This window comes from Rhinolophus sinicus, linkage group LG02 (genome assembly GCF_036562045.2).
Source record: "Rhinolophus sinicus isolate RSC01 linkage group LG02, ASM3656204v1, whole genome shotgun sequence".
NCBI classification, from domain to species: Eukaryota; Metazoa; Chordata; class Mammalia; order Chiroptera; family Rhinolophidae; genus Rhinolophus; species Rhinolophus sinicus.
The window spans coordinates 45,065,964-45,086,109 of NC_133752.1; the positions used below are offsets into that span (position 1 = coordinate 45,065,964).

Sequence of the window (20,146 nt, forward strand, 5' to 3'; positions counted from 1 at the left end):
GCTATGAATGCAGGGCAATGGTGGGAGATGGGGCTGGAGTTTACAGGAGGCACCTCAGGAAGGATATAGGAGCTGTAATAAACAATGTTAACAAAACGGCTTTATTGTCTGACTTTTCAAATTGTTTTGATTTGTGCAGCTGTCAAATACTATGGCTCTTCTTCCCAGACAAAACACGTTCAAATTAGAGGGTTTGTATGTTATGGACTCCTATGGTGGCAAGTACTCTTATTTGCTGTCCAGTACAGTAGCCACCAGTCACATGTAGTTATTGAGCACTTGAAATATGGTTAGTGTGATTAAGATTTAAAAATAGAATTTTAAATTTAACTAAATAGCCGCATATTGAACCGCACAGCTTAGACTTTGTTTTTCCCACTAGTAGCAACAAACCGTACCAACAAACCTTACCTTATTGCAGTGCACATATGGGAGATTTCCAGCCTCACAGACGTGTATTGGACAGTGTTGGTCTAGATACAAGACCAGTCGAGAGGCAATTGTGATGGGACAGGAGATGCTGATAGCCTAACAACACTGAAAGTGGGGTTGGATATTTAGGACTAAGATTGTTGAGACATAACTGATTATTGAATGTGGGGGGTGAAGAAGAGGGTGGAAGGGAAGATGACTGCAGGCTTCTGCCTGGAGATATTGCTGGTATACCCCAAAATGTGGAACACAAGAAAAATCATTTTCTTGAGTATGTTAAGACTAAGGAGCCAACGGGCATGCACATACACAGACACAGACGACATAGAAAAATGGCTGTGGTTTTGGAAGATACCAGTTCCTGTAGGTCAGAGAAATATTTGAGTATGATTAGCATGGAATAACTGAAGCCATGGAGTTGATAAAAAGTATGTAGAGAGTAAGAGGACTGCACTAGCATTTTAGGTCGGGAATTTAAAAGAAACACAAAAAGGAGATGGGAAAGAAGCCAAAAAAAGAAAGCTAGTCTTAACAGTTCATGAGTTTTGAGAAAGTACTCAACGGTTTCAAATGCAATAGATATGATTACGACAGAAATGGGCAAGTTTCCATTGAAATATGCAACAGGGAAGTCATCTGTGACTTGCATTAGCGCAGTCTGAGTGGGGGAAGCACCACTTCAGCCCTGGAGAACCTAACTATCCTGATGTTTATGAGAGAAAAACTTCTATCTTGTTTAATGTACTATGCTTTGGAGTTGCCTTGTTTTAACAGCCTAATCTGTAACTAATAGATCTTACATGCAAAAACACAGTGATTCTAAAATAGCAGGTAAACATTGAATCTCCAATACTAATGTTAATAAATTTATGAGTTTTTATTTTTGAAAGTATTTCCAAACAGAGGTAAAGAGTGTGAGGTAGGGTCAGCCAAATCCTCTGTTGTTGTTGATGGCTACTTGAAGCGCTTCTTCCACTCTTTCCATCGTAGAGTATTTAGGGAGGTAGAGGACACTAAAACATGTCTGTGCTTTTATGGGATCTTTCTCATTCAAATTTTCAGGACAGCAAAATGTTATTTTTATGTTCTTTAAACCTTTTACTTGAATTCTGTCAGTTCCTGTAAGAAACACTAAAAAGAATAAAATTGAGTCATCTGCTTCACAGATCACCAAAATTTAGAGAGAAATATTTTTATTCAAAAACATTTATTGAGGGTTCATGTGCAGAGTTCTGCATTAGACTGCACTGGGGATCACACTGGGACTAAGTCTGACACAGTCACTACCCTTGAGCAGCTTACAGTCTGGTTGGGAATATTAGATTCTTACACAGAAAAAGATAAATGAGAAAAATAAAAGGGTGGGTGTAAGATAGCCAAATAAAATACGGAATTCAGTGCCTCCTGAGTGTAAATGCTGTGGTTCCGAGCAGGGAGAATCAGGCTGGGATGACCGGGGAGACTACCGAGAATTAAGCTGGACCTTTAAGGAGGGAAAGGTTTAGAGAGGCAACAAGGAGGTGGGTGAAGGTTCAAGGCAGAGCAAGGAGCTTCAGAGAAAACCTGAAGGTGGGAGCGTGCAAGGAACCACAGGCCTGGATAACTGAATGATGATACAACTACAGAAAGGCTCAATAGTTAGCTTGGAGGAAGAAAGGAAGAAAAATGTTAAATTGACAGGCAGGGTTGAAATCACGGGGAAAAAGACCTATATTAACATTTATTTTTTTGATATTGGGACAACATGGCAGAGGACATTCAAGTGGGCTAGGGATGGCTCTTACACTAAGTATGAGTTGTTGCAAATGCTGCCTATGACAAAGAAGATTTTCTTATCCCATAAAGGACAAAAGCTGATGTAATACTTACCAAGGAACTTCTTCTTTTCCTCCAAAGTCAACTTGTGTAAAGCCTTCCAAAACATCACTATGGTGGGATGTGAACTGTTATATCCTTGTTCGTAATGAGCATTCTAAAGAAAAATACAAAAGAAAAAAAGTATTCACGAAATAGAAAAATTTAAATTCTAACTACTTGGCCTTTATGATGTTTTCAAACCTTTTCAAGTGTTTCCCAGTCATAATCTGTATTTCCAATAATCACATCCTTTAATTCTTCAGGATGGAAAATGTCAATAATCTCCTTGTCACACACTTTATAAAATCCTCTTTGAAATTCTTCATAAACTGCCTTGACAGAGATGTCGAAGATGTAACTGACACACTTAGAAACATAGTCTGTCCTATAATGAAACAAAAAATGATTTTAGCTTATTGCAATAACCTGAACAGAATGGGGAGGAGCGGGAAGGAGGAGGCTAAAAGTAAGAGCTAGAACACCCAACAATCAAATGCTGACCATTTTTCATATATTATTTAATCTTCATAAAACTTTCTGAGGCAGATTCTTATGACATTTCAGTAAAAAGGAAACAGCCACAATGAAGCTACGTGATTGCTCCTGGTCACATGGTTAAGAGAACTGACAGATTAGAATAGAAAACGTTTGGAAGAATAAAACCTGACCTGCTAATAGTCATGTTTGGGAAATAGGCTTGAAAGATGGTAGAAAGTTCATATTTTACTTTATACTTTTCTGTATTGTCTGAATTTGTCATAGTGAGCAATATTATTTGTGGTTAACACAAATAGAGAAGGATCTATACTTCTAATTATGATGAAGTAGCCTGTAGCAAATGCTCCCAGGAAGAACCAAAAAAAGGCAGATAATATAAAAAACACTTCTAGCTTCAGGTTTCCAAATCTGAGACAAGATTCAAGGTCTCTGGACTAAGAGAGAAGGGAAGCTCACTGATGTGAAGCCAGCATTCTGCTTGCAGTTTTTCCCTTTGGATGCATTTACCGATTCTTTCAGAGAAAGGGGCTGGGCAAAATGGAGTTAAGAGGCATAAAACCTTATATCCATCAATAATACTACGTACAAACTGGGGTATAATCATAAAATATACTATAGAGCCAGGAATGTCCTATTTCTTGACCTGTAGTCTTATTTGTGCACTTTTTATGTATGTTACACTTCAACACAAGTTTTTTTTAAATGAAGATTAAAAAAATAAAGAAAAATATTTGGCTTAGGCCAGAATGCTCACTAGGTATTTCTTTGCCACTCTGACCAACTAATAAGGGAATGTCCTATAATCCCAAACTCTATGCCTTGAAATGGTATCCCATAAGGTGTTGAGAAGTCAAGATACCACAGCAATATCGCATAACATTAACAAATACTGAGTGTGTGCTATTGACCAGGCACCTGCATAGACTACGCAAGGTACTGGACATACAATGGTGAGCAAGTCGTGCAGGTCATCGTACTGGGGGAAACACTGATAAGGAATTAAGCAAATAAATCCTAAAGGCAGGTAATATGTGATATGAAAAGAAGTAAAGCAAGGTAAGGGGATAGAGAGGCTGGTGGTATAATTCAAAACTGGAGGATAAGGAAAGGCCTCTCTGCCATTTCTTTCCCTACTAGAATATAAACTCCAGAAGACATACACATGCACACAACACACACCAACTTTCTACCTTGTTAAAAAATGATTGATTTTGAATGGAAAATTATAATAACTACAAGAAATTGTAGAGTCCAGTGAGACAGTATATAAACAAATATTTCGTTATTTTTGTGTACCTACTTGTTAGTCTGGTCAACAATAATGCAACTTCCGTTAGGAATTAAGTCTACATCATTTTTGTCCCAATGCACCTGTAACCACAAATGAACACAGATAGTATCTCCAAAATAATCCTGAACAGTCTGTCATCAACAAAAACACTTTGAAACGTCTTTTCCTCAAGAATATGTGAAAATATACATTTTTGTCATAGAAACTTTGTCATTTTTATGACAAAAATGTACAAAATTACGTTACCATGCAGAATGAAAAATGAAATTTTACAAAACTTGAATTATCTGTTTTAACTGATCAGACTGAAAAAAATGATAAATTGCCATTATCTCAGTTTTCACTTTATAAAGACCTAGTGTAGTAGATTTGCAAAATTAACCATAAATTCCTCCCATCCTGGTATTCATGTCCCTTTGCAATGTGACTCTGCTATACCTCCCATCAAGAGGGGGAATCTGTAACTTTAGCCCTTGAATCTGAATATGACCTTGTGAAAGCACTTTGGCCAATGGACTACGACATAAGCAAAAGAATGAAAAGAAGCTTGTATGTTGAGGCTTGCCATCTCTTGGTAATCTGAGACCATCCTGTGAAGAAGCCTCAGCTAGCCGACTGGAGGATAAGAAATAGAACAGAGACAAGCTGTTCTAGCTGACACCCCGTAAACCAACCAACCTGCCAACAACCAGGAAGGTAGGCAAGGCCACTGTAGATCAAGTTGGCCCAGTCCAGAGACCCACAGAATTGTGTTTGCTGTTTAAACCACTAAGTTCAGGTATTGTCTGTTACATAGTAAAATCTAGCTGATACACCCAGCCCGTGAAAAATGAGGGAAAAACCCTTAGCTTGATTGAGAAGTTTGGTTTTTTTAATTAAAGGGTGACATGTTTACAGAAGTATGTAAATTAATCAGTTTAAATCTGATCTGTAATCTGGTTTTTATTGTTACTCACATTAAAACGGACATTAAATACTTCTCCGAAGTCATCACTTTCATCATCCAGAAGTGTTTGCAAACTCCTAAAGAACAAATAATTTGTTTTTTAAATGTCAATAATCACGATCACTAGATACATCATCTAAAATAAGTGTTAAGTGCTTGACTGTTCTGAAGGTGGGAGGTCAGGTACAGTTCACAGCACCCATTTCTGTGTCTGTTGATGGTCTAAGTAGGGCCAGACTTCAACTATAAGTGTGAGGTTTGTAAGTTTATTTGCAATTTTTGCAGGCTCCCCACCTGAATCCCACCTCTCTTCCTAGCACCCTAACTTCCTTTACCCAGTGATTGCTGGTTTCTATTTAGAAAAGGATAACATATTTACTGACACTGAAACTGAAATTGGTGTTACCTTTATTTAAGCTTTGGAACTTTACTTACAGAACAAATAACAGACCTCCTTTTAAATACCAGGTATCACTTAGGAAATCTGAGGAGTGGGTGGGTCAAAGGACCTTCTCTGTATCTACTATCCCAGTATCATCAAGCTTAAGACAGGCCTGAAATTTGACTACCTTAATTGTTTCAAGGCATCTGTGAGAACAGAGGTTGTATCAAAATGGATAACAGCCATTCTTTTTATATTTCCATTCTATTGTCCTATGGTATTTACAAATACATTTAAAGTAATATGTATCATATATTATTTACTCCTTCACTTATTTATTCATTCAACAAACATTAATTACCTAATATGGCAGGTATAAGGCATATAAAGTTGAGACTAAGACATTCCTTTCCTGTCAGTGAACTCAAGAGACTTGTAGGTTAAGATATGCTGGTGCAAGTCTCACCTACAGTACTGTGAGGTATGTGCAGCCAGAAACTATGTAAATGGCACAGGTATAACTTAGAAGGGCTTGGTTAACTCTTTTCAAAGGGATACGTGTCATTGGGGAAGGCCTCCCTCTGGGAGAAGGTGGAAACCAAGTTGACTCCTTTCCCTACTGGATTTTTTTATTACCAAAATGTGATAAAACACACCACATTTTATTCATCGTGGGTTTTGGGGTGGGGAGGAGAGTAAGCGAATTCAGCTGACAAAACTGGATTCATCTTATTTGGTTCATGATACTCTCATTATATGTCCATGTATGGCTTATTTACTTATTTATGGGTATGTTTACGAAGCATACCTGTGAACCTGCCTCCCAAAAAAAGAATTAAAATGTAGCTAATATTTTACACCTACCCATAGGGGATATACCCCATCCCACTTTTCTACCTCCCCCAAAATGAAGAGTGTCTTTTCTTTTTCATTAAGGTATCTCTTGGTGGACAGAGAACTTCTTCAATCTTATTGCAGTTAAATTTACCAATCTTTCCTTTAATGTTGGTGTTTTTTATGTCTTACTTAAAACAAAGGTGAGAAAGGTATTTGTCCATAATTCCATCATTTTTGCAGTTAATATTTAAGTCCTTCAGCCATGTGGAGTTGATTTTTCTGTATGGCATAAGATATCTGTTCTCATTGTTCCCCAGATGTATTAATTGAACAGTACTCCTGTTCTCCTTGATCTAATATACTACCTCAAACCAAGTTTCACATGCGCATGGGTCAGTTTCTGAGCTCTCTCTTCTGTTCCATGGCAAAGCCTGCACCAATACCATACTGTCCTAATTAATACAGCTTTCTAATAATTCTTGGTATCTGGTAGGACAAGTTCCTCATTCTTATTCACCTTACGAAATATTTCTGGCTCTTCTTGGACCTTTGTTCATCCATATAAATTTTAGAATCAGCTTGTCGAGTTTTACAAAAAGCCTGCTGGAATTAAAATTGGAGTTTTATTGAATATAGAGAACAGCGCTTCTCAAAGTGTGACCCAGACCAACAACTTCTGGGAATCCCTGAGGACATTACAGGGACCCATAGGTCAAAACTATGTTCATAATAATACTAAGATATTACTTGCCTCTTTCACATTCTGTCATGAGTACAGAACAGTGTTTTCCAGAGGCTCTATAATAGTTAATAGAACGTTTGTATATTCCTGTATTTAAAACAAATGTACAACTCTTTGGGGTCCTCAGTAATTTTTAAGAGTCTTAAGACCTAAAAGTTTGAGAAATGCTGATACAGATTTAATGACTTTTATATTTACTAAGTTAATGTGTATTAATTTATTAAGCTTATTAAGTCTTCTTATGCCTAAGCATTATTTAGGTGACTTAAAATGTCTTCAGTAAAAAAAAAAAAAAAAAAAATAACGAATTTCTCTCTCCTTTCTAAATCTTGTGTTTTTGACATTTTTTTTCCCCTTATCTTATTTGTATAATTAGTATAATGATTACTAGTTGGACTCTAGAGCAAGACTGTGTTCAAATCATGGTTCTATTACTATGGGGCCTGGGCCAAGTTACCTAACCTGTCTGTGTTTTAGTTTCCTCATCTGTAAAATGGGGATAATAATAATAGGATTATTCTCATTCTTTAAAAAAAATCTCCATAGTATTCCACTGTATAAATACACCAAAAATATGTAATTTTCTTCTTGAAGAACATTTAGGTAGTCCATATATCATTAAAGGCCTATCTCAAGAAACAAGAAAAATCCTAAATAAACAACCCAACATTACATGTTAGAGAACTAGAAGAAAAACAAATGAAACCCAAAGTCATCAGAAGGAAGGAAATAATAAAAATCAGAGCAGAATTAAATGAAATAGAGAAAAAGACAATAGAAAAAAATTAATGCAATGAAGAGCTGGTCCTTTGAAAAGATTAATACAATTGACAAACCGTTGGCTAGACTCACCAAGGAAAAAAAGAGAACAAACAAACAAAATCAGAAATAAAAGGAGAAGTTACAATGGATACCACAGAAATACAAAGGATCATATGATAATACTATGAAGGACTATACATGCCACCAAATTCAATAACCTAGAAGAAATGAACAAGTTCTTAAAAATATATAACCTTTCTAGACAGAATCATAATGAAAGAACTAGAAAATCTAAATAGACCAAATCAACAGTAAGGAAACTGAACAATTATCCAAAGATTCCCCAAAAGCAAAAGTCCACAACCAGATAGCTTCACTAGTAAATTGTACCAAACAAAGATGATTTAATAACTATACTCCTCAAACTCTTCCAAAAAATTGAAGAAGAGGCAATACTTCCTAACTCATTTTGAGGCCAACATTACCTTAATACCAAAAACCTGGTAAGGCTAACCCCCCCTCCCCACACACACACACAAACTACAGACCAACATTTCTGATGAATACAGAGGCAAAAATCCTAAACAAAATACTAGCAAAGCAAATACAACAATACATTAAAAAGATTACATATAATGATCAAGTGGGGTTCATTCCAGGGGCACAAGGATGGTTCAACATACACAAATCGATTAATGTGATAACCACATAAACAAAATAGAGGATAAAAATCATATGATCATATCAATAGATGCAGAAAAAGCATCTGACAAGATACAGTATCCATTTATGATTAAAACACTTAATAAAATGCGTATAGAAGGAAAGTGCCTCAACATAATAAAGGCCATATATAACAAACCCTCTGCTAATGTCATGCTTAATGGTGAAAAACTGAAATATTATTTTCCTCTAAGATCAGGAACAAGACAGGGATGCCCCCTCTCACAACTGTTATTCAAAATAGTATTGGAAGAGCAATCAGCTCGCCAGAGCAATCAGCCAAGAGAAAGAAATAAAAGGCATCCAAACTGGAAATGAAGAAGTTAAATTATCACTTTTTGCAGATGACATGATTCTCTATATAGAAACCCCAAAGACTCCACCAAAAACCGATTAGACACGATAAACAAATACAGTAGAGTTGTAAGATACAAAAATCAATGTACAGAAATCCATTGCTTTCCTATACACTAACAATGAAATTTCAGAAAAAGAAATGGAAAAAACAATTCCTTTTGCAATTGCAACAAAAATAATAAAATATCTAGGAATAAACAAACAAGGTAAAGGATCTATACACTGAAAACTATAAGACGTTATTCAAAGAAATTGAAGAAGACACAAAGAAATGGAAAGATATTCCACATTCATGGATTGAAAGAAGCAACATAATTTTAAAATGGCAATATTTTACCCAAAGCAATATACAGATTTAATGCAATCCCCATCAAAATCCCAATGGCATTTTTTAAAGAAATAGAACCAAAAAAATCATCAGATTTGCCTGGAATCAGAAAAGACTCTGAACAGCCAAAGAAATTCTGAGAAAAAAAGATTAAGCCTGGAGTTATCACACTCCCTGACTTCAATTTATACTGTAAAGTGCCAATAATCAAAACAGTATGATATTGGCAGAAAAACGTACACACAGACTAACAGAATAGAATGAGAACCCAGAAATAAACCCACGTATATGTGGGCAGGCAATTTTCAAAAAAGGAGCCAAAAAAAAAAACAATTAAGAAAAAAAGTGTCTCTTCAATAAATGGTGATGAGAAAACTGGAAAGCCATGTGCAAAAGAATGAAACTAGCTTGCTGCCTGTCACCATATACCAAAATTAACTCAAAATGGATCAAAGACCTAAACATAAGACCTGAAACAATAAATTGCATAGAAGAAAGCATAGGTACTAAATTTATGGACCTTGGGTTCAGAAAGGATCTTATGCATTTGACCCCAAAGCCTAGGGAAGTAAAAGCAAAAATAAATGAATGGGACTGTATCAAACTGAAAAGCTTCTGCACATGAAAAGAAACCATCAACAAAACAAAGAGGCAACCAAACAAAGGGAGAAGGTATTTGTAAACAACACCTCCAATAATGGGCTAGTATCCAAAATATATAAAGAACTCATATAACTCAACAATAAAAAAACCCCCAAACAATCCAATTAATAAAATGGGCAGAGGATCTGACACTTCTCCCAAGAAGACATACAAATGACCAACACACATGAAAAAATGCTCAACTTCACTAGCTGTTAGGGAAATGCAAATCAAAACCACAATGAGATACTACCTCACTCCTGTTAGAATGGCTATTATCAACAAGACAAATAATAACAAGAGCTGGAGACATTTGGGAGAAAAAGGAGCCCTTGTACACTGCTGTGAGAATGTAAATTTGTATAGCCACCAGGGAAAACAGTATGAAGGTTCCTCAAAAAATTAAGAACAGAATTAACACATGACCCAGCAATCCCTCTTTTGGGTATCTACCCAAAACAATCTGGAAATATTTATCCATAAAGATATATGTACCCCTATGTTCATTGCAGCATTATTCAGTGTCCAAGACATGGAAACCACCAAAGTGTCCCTCAATAGATGACTGGATAAAGAAGATGTGGTACATATATACAATGGAATATTACTCATCCATAAGATGAAATACTGCCATCTGTGACATAATGGTTGGATCATGAGATTATCGTGGTAAGCGAAATAAATCAGACAGAAAAAAATCAAGAACCATGACTTCACTCATATGTGGAATATAAAACTGAAAGCAACAAATGAACAAGACAAACAACCAAAAACTCACAGACACAGACAACAGTTTAGTGGTTACCAGAGGGTAATGGGGAAGGGAGTGGTAGAGGAGGGTAAAGTGGGTCAAATATATGGTGAAAGAAGGAGAACTGACTTTGGGTGATGAGCACACAATGCAATCCATAGATGATGTATTACAGAATTGTACAAAACTTATATAATTTTACTAACGAATGTCACCCCAATAAATTTAATGAAAATAAATAAAAATTAAAAAATAAATCTACAAAAAAAATATTAAATAAATGTCACTTGTAGATTTCACACCAAGGTGTAACCTGTGCTCTGTCCATGACTGTTCGAAGATTAATGTAAGTCCTGAGGACTAACTATAGAAAAAATAAACTTTTCTTAATTTTAGAAAGTTAATTATTAATCCAAAAATTCTTGACAAAGTTAACATTGGTTTCAAGTACCCAGAATGCTACTGTTGAACATGAAAATATTACTGGGGGAATGTGTTTAAATATTTATCTAAATGTATATGTTAGGTAGAATTTTGAAAAAGGAACTAGGTTTACTGACTTTCCCCAACCAGGACTGAGTTCTTTCAAGTCTTCTAATGATGGTGCTTGGTCCAAAAGTTTCTTAAACAGAGCCAGTGGGAAAGGGATGTTGGCAACATTGCAGTTGAATAGGCAAAGTCCACATAGAACCCCAAAGAAGAAATATCTCTTCTTCTCAAATATAGGCTGAAAAGAGAAAGAAAATCTTATTATGATTTTTTTACCAATACAATGACATGTTTATATTATGTAAACCTTTTTTTTCCCCTTTCACAAAATCAAATCACAAATTAAAACCAAAGAGCTTGAGGTAAAAATATTTATGGTGAAAAAGGGGGAGAGACTAAAAAGTACAAATTGGTAATTACAAAATAGTCATGGGGATGTAAAATACAGCATGGGGAATATAGTCAATAATATTTTAGTAACTATGTATGGTGTCAGATGAGTACTGGATTTATCAGGGTGATCACTTTGTAAGTTTTATAAATGTCTAATCACTGTGTTGTACACCTGAAACTGATAAAATATTGTATGTCTACTGTAATTGAAAAATAAAAATTATTTTTAAAAAAGATAGAAAAATAATATTTAGGGTTTATATTCAATCATTAAGTCACTGTACATCCCTGACACAGTTTTGGTTACTAAAAGCATTAACAGAATAGGGGCTGATAGGATAGGAGAGGTATTTAGGGGGAAAATACTGCATCAAGTGGTAAGTAAGTCCTAGAGATCTAACGCACAGTAGTAAATGCAGACAACGATACTGGATTATAATCACCAAATGTACTAAGAGACTAGATCTTAATTATTCCAACCACTAAAAAGAAATAATTATGTGACATGTTGGAGGTGCTAATTATTGCTACAATGGCAATCATAATAATATAAATGCATCAAATCAACATATTATACACCTTCAATGTACACAATGTTATGTCATTTATTTCAATAAAACAAATAAATGAAGGCATTAACAGGAATAGAAACACATCAGGCTCAGTAATCCTTATAAAGTTTTCACAATTTCCTTTCATAGCCTTTGTCTTCAAGTTCATCAGGAAAAATAGAACTGTAACAAAGAATGAGTGCCTGAGAAATAAGGGGTTCATTTTTATCTATATATTCCATAATTGGTCAAAAACATATATTGCGTAAGTTCTCCTGTGTGGACATGAGAGCCCAGGGAAAGTGGATCCCATTTTAGAGAAAATAATCACCTTATTAGAATTAGAATTTATCTCCACAATTATGTCAATTCTTCTCCTAACATAGAACAGTCCAGACAACCTAATTTCCTATGGTGCTGACATACCTCTTCTGTCAGGAAATACCATCAACAAAGAAAAAAAGACTTACCCTGACAGGAAACCACATATAGGAAGCTTCTTCAGGATATACGAACATCCCATATTCTGGCTGGGTCATCTCTTCGAACAGACAATGGAAAAACTCTGCTCTGACTCCTCCAAAGTCATGTCCAATTTCTCCAATAAATGAAACCTGAAGAAACAGAGCAAATAATGCATCACTTCCAGGGCTATGTATTGCTATATATTAAGTCTCATTTAATACAATAACAGCTAACATTACTGTGGGCCCAAGTATTTGGTAGGCATTGTGGTAAGCAGCTTACTTGTATTGTGTATTTAATCTCCCATTAATCCTATAAGGGTGAGAAGGCTTCAAAAATGTAAATAAGTTTCCCAGGGTTATACAACTGCTAAAATGGTGCAGCCTAGATTTAATCCTATGTCTGTGAAACCTCAGAGCCTGAAGTTTTTACCACTAAATTTACCTCAATTGGCATCGTTTGTTGTAAGATACATCAAGTATAATGAAAATAAACATAAAGAAATCAGAAATATTAGGGTTTTCAAAAAACCAAAAAGCCAGAACATGCATACAGTATTCACTCGCTTGGCTGTTTACTCCTTGAGGAGGTGGCACCAATTCCTCCCCAAGATGACTCTATCATAACCCATCTTTGCTCCTTCAATTACTCGCTCCATTCCTGCCTTTCCTTCTTGGACTCCTTCACTTCAGTTTACAAATGTGTTCAGGTCTCCCTTATCCCTAAAAAAACAAACACCCTTGTCTCCAAATCAGACAACACTGGCTCCTCTTACTCTAGGTTGCCAAATGTCAGAGAATGCTATCACCAACTTACAAACTCATTTTTCTACTTAAATGCTTCTCTCCAAGAGGACAAAGAACCCGGAACGCCCAATTCCAAGGACTTTTTCTCGTCTCGTCTCCTTGATCTTGCTAACTCCTTTTGCACTTCTGACCACCTCCTCTTTCTTCACTCTTTTTCTCCCTTGCTTTCTCTTATGAAGCGCTATTTAGGTTTTATTTCCTTCTTTTTCCTGCTGCTTTAATACCAGAAATTCCTTTCTCTCTGCTCTTTCCCTGGATGCTCATTTTTCTCTTTAACCTTCATATCCATCCATCTTCTCTTCTGATTAACACACGCTCATTTCCACAAGGCTTGCTTAACATTTCCATCTGGATGTTCCACAAGCACTCCTGTAAAGCTCCTTTTACTGGTTTATTTGGGTGAATGCCTCTTCCACTTTAAAGAGATGCAAGTTCCAAACCTCACTGAATTATTTAAAATTCTTTATAATAAGACCAGATGATAAACCAGCCCCTTCCGGTGGGCAAGTTCTTTAATCTCACAAAGTCTCAGGTTTCTCACAGGATTATCAGAAGGATTAAATGGGATAACATGTTAAAATGCCTCACAGTTTGGAAGAATGTTATCTAAATTTTAAAAAATGGGTGAAATGAAATATAAAAAGTGGAACTAAAATAGCTGAGTAGACTGGCTAGCTGACACAGCTTAGAATCACATGAGTCTGTCAGATTTTTTAAAGTACTCGTGTGTAAAAATATATAGAGATGCCAATTTTAATTGTAAATCCCATTGCAACATACTTTTAAAATAGTATTTTGAGCTTTAGTCAAGTCCATCTTTCTTTAATCTGAGCAGGATAAGTGATAAACCAGGGTCTCCCATCAAAAACACTCTAATAAAAATTATCAGGCAAATCTTTATTTAGATGGTTGGTCCCATATCCTGGTTCTGATACTTATCAGTTGTGTTACCCTTGAATAAGTTACCTCATAATTCTGTATCTGTTTTCCCACATGTAAAATGAGAGAAAAACAGAAACTTCCACACACTTGTTGAAAGGGTTACACAAGCAAGTGTAAAGCATTTAGAACAGTTCCTAGCACAAGGAAAACATTCACTAGATCTACCAGTCATTATTATTATTGTGTCGAATATATACTAGTAAGACAAGTTATATAGTTACTAAACCAAAGATCATTTATGAATGTTCAGATATCTACAATTATACTCAAAAAAACATGTAGTCAATAGGAGGATGCTCTGTCTTCCACAGAGCAATGTGGGTTCCTGCATGAGAGCAGAAACAAACCTTCATTTTCCACGGTGTCAACCTCATCTCACTGAAACCCTTAAAACGTGTTGCTAGCCAGGCTAGGTCAGGCCTCAGGAGGGACTGGACCTCTTAGAGTTAGTGCTGGACTTTCTACATGACCAGGTTGGGGGAGGACAACCATTTTATCTGCTGCTCCTTAGCCTGAGTGTACTGACCAAGTGCCTGCAAGCTATCACCTGAAACTCACAGGTAACGGGGTCATTAGGGGAACTCGAAAGCAGACCACCTCAGCGGCAAAGGGAGATAATTTCCCCTCTGTAAGACCCGTTGTCATATTCTTTTATGTTTTCCTTATCTCAGCAGCAAAATATTGAGAATTATACTTTACCATTAACTCCCTCCTCAGATCTTCATTCTCAAATTGATTTAGCTGATGCAAAACATCCTCAATCAAGTGATTCCTTCTGACCGTGAGATTAAAAGTAAACATGTTCCACCCTCCATGTTCCACAATTCCGGCCAATATACAAGCTCTAAATCTTTTTTCCTAGGAAAACAGAAATGTTTCAATTCATTTCACCATTTGCTTTTTGCAGAAATTTATAATATGGAATAAACTCGTTCAGTTTATTGTAAGTGCATGTCACAAACATTTACAAAAAAAAGCCATATATATGTACATATATATATACATATACACAGACACACATATATGTATGTATGTGTGTATTACACACACACACACACACACCACTGGAGATAAGCTATATATTCAGTATTCAGTGACCCTCAGTGAGCAGAAGAAACATAGGACCCAAGGAATGAAAAGCTTTGAAGTCCACCAGGGTGAGCAGGAAAGTGACCAATGGCAGGCTCCCTTGGGCCACTTTATCCTGTAAACACAAATCATTAATACTTCAGTTACCAAAGCTAATTATCATCAATAGGCTAAGAGACTTATTAGTAAACACTGAAGCAGTGCACTGAAACATAGTATTCTCATTCAGAAGAGAAGTTCAGAAGTTTAGAAAAGAAGCATGCTGCAGGACAAGTTCAGGCATGAGAGATCTGTCTAAAGAGAGCCTATTCTAGAAGGAAAACCCTGACAAGAGATTTTAAGGTAACAGATAATCTAAGAAGTTAATTGAGAGTGACACACACACACACACGCACACACTCCATCTGAAACCAAATGGCAATGTGGGATCATTAAAGTCAATGGCTCTTAGCAAAACAAAGAGCAATCAAATACTAGTTCTATAAAATTACTGCTGGTACCTTGTTTAAACTCAGGAGAGAACAGTTAGAGATGAAGCAAAATAAAATCTGATATCATTTCTTCCTTTCATTTTCCTTTGTTAAATATTTCATTAATGGTCATTCCTAGAACTCATAAATCAAATTCCTATTTTGTTTTATTGTGCTAACTGCATTATGTAAAAGCATATATTTTTATGACATATCTGAGTATTATTCACACATATATATACACAGATGCATATACAAAAGTCAAAGTGACACAGTAAGAGCTAACACTTTGGGGCACTCACTTTGTGCAAGACACTATTCTAAATGCTGTATCTATATTAACAAATTTAATCCTTATAAAAAGGCAATGAGGTGCATTTCCCAAGCCATTTCAATTGTCCAATTTAAGTTCAGAGCACTCTGCTGGATATGCTGACAAACAAAACCAACTCAAGTGTCCATAGTTCAGCAAAAAGGGGATACTTTTTACAAAGCTTAAGTATAGCACCATCACAGAGTACCAGCCAATTATTTGGGTCCAGATTTCAAGAATCCTCTGTCACCTTTATTCCCACTGCTATGTTTTTCTCATTAGATTTGACCTTCTTAAATATTGGTGGAATTCCAATCAAGCTCAAGTCGGCTGTGCCTCTTAGAGTGCCATTCAGAAGACTATAGACACCAACCTCAAAGTCAAAGCCCTACAAGTATTCCAGCTGCCCATGCTCATCAGGCCCTGATATGCCGCAAGGCCAAGCCAATCCAAATTATGACTGTCCCTCTTGTCCTCGTCATTAGAGTATAAGCTTCTTGAATGCCACAACTATGGGTTTCACCAGTGGATGCCTTCCTTATCACCCCAAAAATATTGTCTGCTTAAGAAGGCATTTATCATTTGATTTGTTAATGAAGACAAAGAAATAAGCATACATACCTGTATTTTTAAACGCGAGTCTGCATATAGTAGTTTAATTTTCGATTGAATATTAAAGGTGAATGGAAAATGACTAAATATGACAGGATACTGGATATCTACGGACATGTCCTAAAAATGGAAATAAGAACAATTCTGATAAATGAAAGGACAGGAGATATCTGATGCCTTACTTCATAACCTTAAATCCCTGATGGTTTAAGGTCTCAGTACTTATGGCCAAACCAATTCAAAGTGCTGGTCTGTACTACTTACATACATAAAATTCTGAGAACATGTTTTACTGTACCAATGAAAGGTATAGAAACCTAGTATTTTCAGCGCTCATTTAATTTAGCAATTATAAACCCTGGACACTTTCCCAAAGAGTCTGTTCTGCTGCAACCTATACTTCTGAAATGTAAATTAGTTCAGATGCATCTGGTAAACAGGGGAATGAAATAACCTGGATAGATGGTTAGCTCAGACATGATTTTTGCCAGGCAAGGGCGGATGCATTAGGAGAGTTATAAGCCTTCAGAGAAAAGGAAAAACACCCCAGGTCAGCTGCTGAACTGGCAGCAAGAGCCCTTTGGCTGTATTTTAAGAAAATAAAATGGGAGAACTTACACAGGGTACCCTCCCCAAAGTTGCAGCCCTATACTGCTGGCTCCTGGTCAGTCACCCTGCCTTCTATGCCCACCCTAGGCAGAGCTCCACTTCCATCTGTTATCTCAATACCACCAGTCCTCTAATTAGAACGTGGATAGATTTCTACCCTTTTGTTTTTGTGCACTTTTCATATTCGCATAGCACTCTCCTCCACAAGCTGCCTGTCTGGTAGAGCTAGACTATCTGCCCAGGTAGCAACCACTTTTCCGTCAGTGCTCTGGCTACACAGGTTTTGAGGGGATCTGTCTTGCTTTTCCCATAAGCCCTGCTATTTCTATGTCGAAAGTTATAGCACAAATGCTTGTATCAACTCACTGATGATCAAATTCCCCTTTCAAACATGCCATACGTACTGAGTTCCTTTTCCAAGAGGATCTTCTATATGCGTCTCCATAAAAATCAAGCCAGTGTGTGAGTTCATTTATTTTGAAAATATTTTCAGGCAGTTGACATTTAGTCTGGCTTACCTTAAATAAAATATAACTTATGAGAAACTTTTATATGTAACGACAACTTTGCTTAATGGCTACTAGATTATCAGAATAAATAGAAAATTAAATACTCTTTTAACAACCAGAATAAAGTTCTATCCAATTCCTCTCCTGCCAAGGCCCAAATTTTTCAGGAACATAAATACTGAAGTTTAAATAGTAGAAATTCATAATTATGAAAATAAACTTCTAGTTACTTTTACTTCATAGAAAAGTTTTAAAGAACTTTAAGTCCAAAGAAAAATATAGTGTCGGCCGGCCCGGTGCCTCAGGTGGTTGGGGCACCATGCTCCTAATGCTGAGGTCGCCAGTTGGATTCTCACATGGGCCAGTGAGCTGCACCCTCTACAGCTAAGATTGTGAACAATGGCTCTCCCTGGAGCTGGGCTGCCGTGAGCAGCCGGAGGTTGGCATGAGCTACTGCGGGCTACCGTGTGCTCCCAGGAGCGGCTGGTGGCCAGTGCGAGTGGCCGGTAGCCGGCGAGAGCTGCCGTGAGCTGTGAGGAGCCGACCAATGACTGGTGACCAACTGCCTCAGCCACAGGGAGCACAAGGCTCATAATACCAGCATGGGCCACGGAGCTGTGTCCTACACAACTAGACTGAAACAACAGCTCGCTTGAACTGGAGTGGGGAGGGGGAGGCAGAAGGGGGGAAAAAAGAAAAATACATTGTAATATAAATCCAAAATACTCTGGGGCCCGATACTTCATGTCATGTTCTTCAGAGCTTAACTATATACCATTTATATATGTTCCCAATGGCAACGCATCTACAGAACATTCCCTCCTAAACAGTGGGGGAATTTTCCAGCTGTCCATCCCCTGAGGTCACCATGGTTATTATGACATACACATGAACACCCTGGCACAGCTAACCATCAGTGAAGACACTGATAACGACGTGAGCAACCATCATTATTTGACATGGACGGGCATAGTCCTGGCCTCAATGACCAATTCTCAGGAGGTCTTCTAAAAGACCCTCTTTGGCTGTGCAAACTAAGACCATTCATCTGGAATATTCTTACTGACTCTGGCCCACACCCCAAATGATCCAGGCTTCCCAGTACCACCACCCATAGTTCATTCCTGTGACTGGTCCTCTGGACCCTGCTGATCACCATCTTGCACTGTCAAAAGCCTCACGATTGCACAGAAAATGCAAAGGAATCTATAGTTAATTATTAGATATAATATGAGAATTTAGCAAATTCGCTGGCTATAAAATCAATATTCAAAAATCAATGCATTCGGGGCAGACAGGTGGCTCAGTTGGTTAGAGCACGAGCTCTGGGCAATCGGGCTGTCGCTTTAATTCCCACATGGGCCAGCGAGCTGCGCCCTCCACAACTAGAATGAAGTTGATGAACTACCGCTCAGCTCCCGGGTGGCCAGATGGCTCAGTTGGTGGGCTCTCAACCACAAGGTTGCCGCCTCGACTCCTCGACTCCCGCAAGGGATGGTGGGCTGCGCCCCCTGCAACTAACAATAGCAACTGGACCTGGAGCTGAGCTGCACCCTCTACAACTAAGATTGAAAGGACAACAACTTGACTTGGAAAAGTCCCGGAAGTACACACTGTTCCCCAATAAAAAGTCCTGTTCCCGCTCCCCAATAAAAATCTTAAAATCTTAAAAAAAAAAAAAAAAAAATCAATGCATTTCTACAAACCAACAGATAATTTTTAAGATATTTACAAAAACCTAAATATATCAAATATCTTGAAATAGATCTGACCAAACAATATCCAAGACTTTCATAATAAAATAACAAAACTTTATTGAAGGACTTTAAAGACAATCTAGTAAGCAGAAGAAACAGACACCACAAAGATTCACAGTAGCAAAGATGTCAATTCTCCCCAAAGCGAAATACAGATTCAGTGCAACTCCAATCAAATTCCCAGTAAGATGTGTGTGTGTGTGTGTGACCTGAGAAGCCAATTCTAAAATTTGTATGGAAGAGCCAAGTGCTACAAATAGCCAAGATAAACTTCAAGAACAAGGTAGGAGTAACTTCTCTTAACAGATATAAACAATATAGAGCCACATAAAATGACCAACAAGTTCAGGAGAGAGCCTGGAAATGAATCTCACATGGAGAAAATTGTTTTATGACAAAGTTTGCATTGCCTATCAGTAGGGAAAGGACAGAATTTCAATAAGTGGTGTTCGGTAATTGTTTTCATATGGAAAATAATAAAAATAAATTTAAAATAAATTTCCAGTTGGATTACCAAAACACCAAATTGTGAACGGCAAAGCTAAAATCAATACTCTCTCTAGACATGGGCAAGAGCAGTCTCAGCTCTGGGC

At 37.0% G+C, this 20,146-nt stretch overlaps 1 protein-coding gene across 1 annotated transcript in view; it reads right to left on the reverse strand.

Annotated features, from left to right (window-relative positions):
- Nucleotides 1-1,285: 1,285 nt before the first annotated feature.
- The window catches only part of HERC5 (HECT and RLD domain containing E3 ubiquitin protein ligase 5), a 38,698-nt gene continuing 19,837 nt past the window's right edge, over nucleotides 1,286-20,146 (reverse strand). The window contains exons 14-23 of the mRNA XM_074323646.1: nucleotides 17,692-17,805; nucleotides 16,688-16,798; nucleotides 14,894-15,052; nucleotides 12,452-12,595; nucleotides 11,109-11,275; nucleotides 5,035-5,101; nucleotides 4,088-4,158; nucleotides 2,491-2,674; nucleotides 2,302-2,404; nucleotides 1,286-1,563 (exon numbers count right to left, since the gene is read on the reverse strand). Coding sequence (XP_074179747.1) covers nucleotides 1,358-1,563; nucleotides 2,302-2,404; nucleotides 2,491-2,674; nucleotides 4,088-4,158; nucleotides 5,035-5,101; nucleotides 11,109-11,275; nucleotides 12,452-12,595; nucleotides 14,894-15,052; nucleotides 16,688-16,798; nucleotides 17,692-17,805 — 1,326 coding nt within the window. The 3' untranslated portion in view covers nucleotides 1,286-1,357. The remainder of the gene's footprint in view (nucleotides 1,564-2,301; nucleotides 2,405-2,490; nucleotides 2,675-4,087; nucleotides 4,159-5,034; nucleotides 5,102-11,108; nucleotides 11,276-12,451; nucleotides 12,596-14,893; nucleotides 15,053-16,687; nucleotides 16,799-17,691; nucleotides 17,806-20,146) is intronic.